General features: G+C 37.0%; 1 protein-coding gene across 1 annotated transcript; it reads right to left on the reverse strand.

The window, feature by feature from the left end:
- LOC118031642 (probable glutathione S-transferase) lies at window positions 1-1662 on the reverse strand. Its single transcript, XM_035036128.2, has 2 exons — window positions 1174-1662; window positions 1-1077 (listed from the first exon to the last, which is right to left on the reverse strand). The coding sequence occupies exons 1-2, from the start codon at window positions 1492-1494 to the stop codon at window positions 721-723; spliced, it is 678 nt and encodes a 225-aa protein (XP_034892019.1). The 5' UTR covers window positions 1495-1662; the 3' UTR covers window positions 1-720.
- Between the last annotated feature and the right edge of the window lie 4462 nt (window positions 1663-6124).

Here is a 6124-nt window from a genome sequence, read left to right on the forward strand (position 1 = left end):
TTGACACAAGTTTCATTAATACATATTGTATCATAATCACCGACTTGAAGTTCAACTTTACAGGGAGAAAACCACATCCCAAGTCAGGCACGACGAGGTGCTCTCTCAGACTAGAAACACAAGGCAGGCACAGCTAAGTGCCCTCTCACACTGTCTGCCCTCCTTATTTAAAACATAAATCACTCAGAACACAAGAAAAAACTTGTTAACAGGAAAGGGAACATGCCTCTGCATGTTGTTCTTTCTTCTACTACTAAAGACCAGACTTCTTCATCAGCATCAGAACGAAATCATAGACCTTTTGTGGATCTTCAAGAGCCTTGGATACAGTCTCTTTCTGCAAGCACCTCTTACAGTGAGCAATCAGCTTCGGACACTCGGCCTCTATGTTGAAGTTTCCGATGGTCTTATAGGCATAAAACCAGGAATAATTTTTTTAAATTTTTTTAATGAAACAACCGTGTTCTAAAGATATCATAATCATCTACCAGTAAAATAATCTCAACACATTATTTTAATAAATAGTGAAAACAGTACGACAAGACAGGGCAAAGAGCCGAAATTAAACAACACAAACTCTGCCAGGCCGAGTCACAACGATGTGCTCCTATGCTCCAGCATCACAATAGAAACAACAGAAGAGAAGGCACAGCCACGAAGAGCTCGCTTTATTCGAAAGAAAAACAACTCCACCATGAAGAAATCATACTGATCGTCTGCTCATGGATGCATTTGTGTTTCCTCAAGCCTCTTCCTGCGCTCCAAGACGTACTCGTACACCTTTTTGGGGTCTTCAAGAGACTTGGATACACTCTCCTTTTGCATGCATCTCTTAGCCCATGCAATGATCTTGGGGCACTCTGCCTCTATGTCGAAGTTTCCACATTTCTCATAGGCATAAAACCAGCAGTAGAAAGGAACGAACGCCACATCCACATACCCAAGGTTCTCTCCGCCGTAATAAGGCTTGTCTCCGAGCTCTCCTTCCAGCAGCTTGAGGCACTCGATAAAATCCTTTTTTGCTCCCTCCAGTTCTTCTCCTTTCGTTGTCCATATCTTCTTAGTAATCTCATATACCTGACATTAAGATTCATAGCACAGTATATTGTAAAGCGGACTAAACAGCACCTAGAACAAAAGACCTTGCAAAGTCCAGTTCCCATGCATACGTACCTTCTTGTCAATAAAATCTGCCCAGAATCTGGACTGGGCTCTCTGGTAAGGATCAGAAGGCAGAAGAGGGGCCTTTCCCTTCCACGCATCGTCAACATACTGAACAATAATCAGGGACTCACAGACTGCTTTTCCATTGTGGATGAGAAGTGGGCGCTTCTTGTAGACTGGGTTCATCTCAAGAAGCGATGCACTATCGACCCTCGAGTTCTCATCACAGTACTCATACTTGACTTCCTTCTCTGCCAATGCTATTCTCACTCTTACACCAAAAGGGGAGCCTGCAAAATGTTCCGGCGCTAGTGTCACCTCATCAGCCATTGTTGTTGTGAAAAGGAGTAAAACTGAATCACAGATAGTTTTTTTCGCGTTTCAGAATGGCTGTGCTCTTGATAGTGGAGAGTAGAAATCTTTATAGCATATCTATCGTTGCAGAAAGATGTGGTAGAAATAAAGAAGTGGAAAATGTGCTGTGCTCGTACTGCCCGGGGGCAATTAGATACCATATCACAGTTTCATGTTTGTTCCTTTCTATGTCTTCAACTAAATCACGCCATCCAGTCAATGATTCCTGAAAAATAGACAAGGAAATCTCAGAGTTAATTACCCCTGACAAAATGAGATAATTATTCATAAATTTGAGAAATTATCACCGGAATTCATATTATGTACGTACGATCAATTTTATTAAGGGGATTGTGTTGGGAAAATAAAATATATGATAACGAGAGTATTTCTTATGCGATTTTATTATTATTATTATTATTGTTATTTAAAGCAATAATCTTGCCAAACAAACTATCTTTGATTAGGATTGTCTTTAATCTTTTTTATACTTTTAGTTCAAATTAAAATATATATAAAAAGAAATTGAAATTATTATGTTGGTAAATTGGTTAAGAGCATATATAAGGGAGAGTGCTAACCTTGTAAATTAAATCCCTAACTTATATGAAAAATCTTAATTAGATATCCAATCTATTTCTCATCTAAATTAGTTTTTCAACATATATATCAATGGATTCTAAATTATATCCTTTCATCATTTTCTAGTTAATAAAACTATTTAATATTCATTTCATGAAACTGGTGATTTCTCTTTCCTATAAAAAACCATCTACTTTCTTAATTTCCTTTCCTTATATTTAGGGGTTCACAATTTAAAAAAACTTTCTTACATGAAAAGAGTATAATAATTTATCAGACCAGTTCTTCCAAAACTTTCTCAAGCATTAAACCTAATTATATATTGGTCTGATGATTTATTAAACTCAACTTTTTTAGACTAAACCAAACGCAAAATCCATGTATATAAATATTTTTTGAGGTTTTCTTTAAAATATCATTATAATTTTTTTAATTTAAACATAAAAAAATTCATTAATTCACTAAAAAAACTTTTTGCGGATACTAGATCCTTACTACCAATTATCTTAGTTAGAGGGAATGAATTAGATTATCTAAATAATAAAATTAATCAATTATTTAATATATAAATTTTGTTTTCAATCTACTTCAATTTATTCAAATTAAAAATTTATAGATATATTGGAAACCAAATTGAGAAAATGAAAATATTGGAAACCTAGTCGAGGTTGTGTCCTTAGATTTGAAACTTTATCAGGTTTTGCCCAAAGAAAACTAAGGATAGCTTTGGTAATTTCAAGTAAATTTATACACGATTTGTTTTTGCCATGGGTCCATGTGTCAATTTATACCTCATCAGCCATTGTTGTTGTGAAAAAGAGTAAAACTGAATCGCAGATAGTTTTTTCTCGCGTTTCAGAATGGCTGTGCTCTTGACAGTGGAGATTAGAAATCTTTATAGCATATCTATCCTTGCAGAAAGATGTTGCGGAAATAAGTAAGTGGAAAATGTGCTGTGCTAGTGCCCAGTGGGCAATTGGATACCATAACGCATTTTCATGTTTGTTCCTTTCTATGTCTTCAACTGCATCACACCAACCGGTCAATGATTCCTGAAATCTCAGAGTTAATTACCCTGCCAAAATGAGATAATTATTCATAAATTTGAGAAATTATCACCGGAATTCATATTATGTACGATCAATATATATTTTACTAGGGGGATTGTGTAGGTAAAATGAAATAAATGATAACGAGAGTACTTCTTAAGTGATATTTTTTTTATTATTATTCAAAGTAAGCAATAATCTTGCCAACAAACTTTTTCAGTTTTTGCCTGAAGAAAACTAAGGATAGCTTTGGTAATTTCAAGTCAATTTAAATACGATTTGTTTTTGCCATGGGTCCATATCTCAGTGTCACGGGAAGCTCGGATGTGGAAACTGATAAATTTAGTATTCAGTATTGATCTTTTATTTAGTATATTCAATTTCATTAAATTAATGTTACAAGGCTATCCTCTTTATATAACAGCAGAGGTAGTTGTAGAAACACAAATGTTCCACCAATCAAATTTCACCATATGTTATTTTATTCTTTAAAATAAAAGATAAAATAAAATTGAAATAAATGACATGGAAAACAAATGAGCCTTCAAATATTTCTTGGCCAATGAAAAGTTGACACTTGAGATGAGATATTCAAGATATCTTATCATAAAGGCAAGATTCTGTCAATAAAGACCAACCAATGAAATTATGCCACGTGGCATTGGAAAATAACCTGAGAGCCCCTACAGATCTCTATAAATAGAAGGTCTCAACCTAAAGGCAGGGGATTGGATTCCAGGAGATATTCTTCAAGACTCTCTCTCTCTCTCTCTTCAAGCAATGAAGCTCTCTCTCAAAGAGTTCTCAAGCCTCCTTCATCTACGCTTGAAGTTTAACAAGAACAAAGCTCTGTTGGATCAAGCCAAAACGCCCCATAAGAGTTCTTCAACAACACTTTGAAGACAAATCAAGGTACTCTTCAAAGCATCAAATCACAATATCTCGCTTCGCAATACACGCCCAAATTCGCGTTCTTGCAAAGCACAAATCTTAACTTGATTACTCAAATAAATCAAGTCACCATATATCAAATCCAAGGGAAGAATCAGAGGATTTCCATATTCTTTGGAAAGAATATATTACATAGAGATTGTACCCATTCATATATTTAATAAAATCATATATTTGTAACACGTGTGCTTGTTTTAATTTCAAGTACACAAAAAATTGTGTCTACAAATTTTTGGCGACTCCGCTGGGGAATCTCTACCTTTCATCTCTTCCCTTCAAGAAAGATTTTTCAACAAAACTCTCAATGGCAACTACGAGGAACATGATCACCATTGCCGCTTCGAAGAGCAACAAGTCCATTGATTCAAGTCCCCAACATACTATTGAAGATTCTTCAACCCTGCCGTTGAAAACAAAATCCATCGTCGAGTTATATGCACAAACTAGGCCGATTCTCAAGTTGACATCAACTTCGAATGCAAGAGGGGCACAAGATGTTGCCTCAAAGATGAAGCCACAAGCAACTCCACTACAAAAGTCAAGTGAGGCGCGTGAAATTATCTTCAGCACTCAAGGCGACTTTGACAATTCACCTATGGAAACTTCTCCGTGTCAATCACTAAGTAAGGCTTCGGGTTCTAGCATCATGTCAGTGATGATGACCAAGACAACATCTTTAGAAGATCAAGTGGCTAACTTGACAAAACTCGTCGAGGGGCTTTCGACTTCACTCAAGGCAAAAGACCACGAGATAGCAAAGTTGATGAACAAACTTGAGAGCTTGAACGAAGGAGGCCAAACCTCGACTACCAAGGCTTTTCAAGTAGATCAACTAGATGTCATTAAGGAGTCTGCAATCGGAGCTGTGAAGAATATACGTGGCATTACTGATGGCATCTTCACCACAAATCAACTGAAAGAACTCATCAAGGAAGCCGTCACAAACCAGGTGGAAAGCTCAATTCAACCCTCATATTCGTATGTGAAGCCGTACACCCAAAGAATCGACTTGTTAAAGATGCCTCTAAGTTACCAACCACCAAAGTTTCAACAGTTCGATGGCAAGGGAAATCCTCGACAACATATAGCTCACTTTGTGGAGACTTGCAACAACGCCGGGACTAATGGTGATCTCATAGTAAAATAGTTTGTTCGTTCCTTGAAAGGTAATGCCTTTGACTGGTACACTGACTTGGAATCTTGCTCGATTGATACTTGGGAGCAGTTGGAGCGTGAGTTTCTTAACCGATTTTACAGCACTCGTCGTGTGGTTAGTATGATTGAACTCACTAATGCACGTCAGTGGAAGGAAGAGCCTGTCATCGACTACATTCATCGGTGGAGAAACCTTAGCCTCAACTGTAGAGATCGACTCACCGAAAATTCTATGCTAGACATGTGTATTCAAGGGATGCATTGGGGACTATGATATATCCTACAAGGCATCAAACCAAAGTCTTTTGAAGAATTGGCTACTCGTGCACATGATATGGAACTTAGCATTGCGGCGGCTGAAAGTTCATTGTTACCTATGCAAGAGCCTAAAAGAAATAAGCCTGAAGGTCATAGATTCGGAAAGAGCACTCTGAAATTCGAGGGAAAGCAATCTTTAGTAGTTAACTCGACTGCTATAAGGGTACCAACTGGAGTTAAGAGGAATGATCATGCAACGCCGACTACTTTTCAAAAGGGTGAAAGAAAGAAACCATCATTGAAAGAGCGACAAGAAAAAGTGTATCCATTCCCTGACTCAGACATATCTAGGATGCTGGATGATTTGCTTGAGGCAAATATCATTGAGTTGCCGGAGGTGAAACGCCCTGAAAAAGCAAACCAAGTAGATAATCCGAATTATTGCAAATATCATCGCTTAATCAGTCATCCCGTAGAGAAGTGTTTTGTGTTGAAAGACAAGATCATGAGGTTACACGAGAATAGAGATATCGTTTTTGATGATGAAATAACAACCTCTAATATCACAACCACGATCAATTTAGGACCATGTCAATCACTCTCTACAATAA

Source organism: Populus alba, chromosome 11 (genome assembly GCF_005239225.2).
Source record: "Populus alba chromosome 11, ASM523922v2, whole genome shotgun sequence".
NCBI classification, from domain to species: Eukaryota; Viridiplantae; Streptophyta; class Magnoliopsida; order Malpighiales; family Salicaceae; genus Populus; species Populus alba.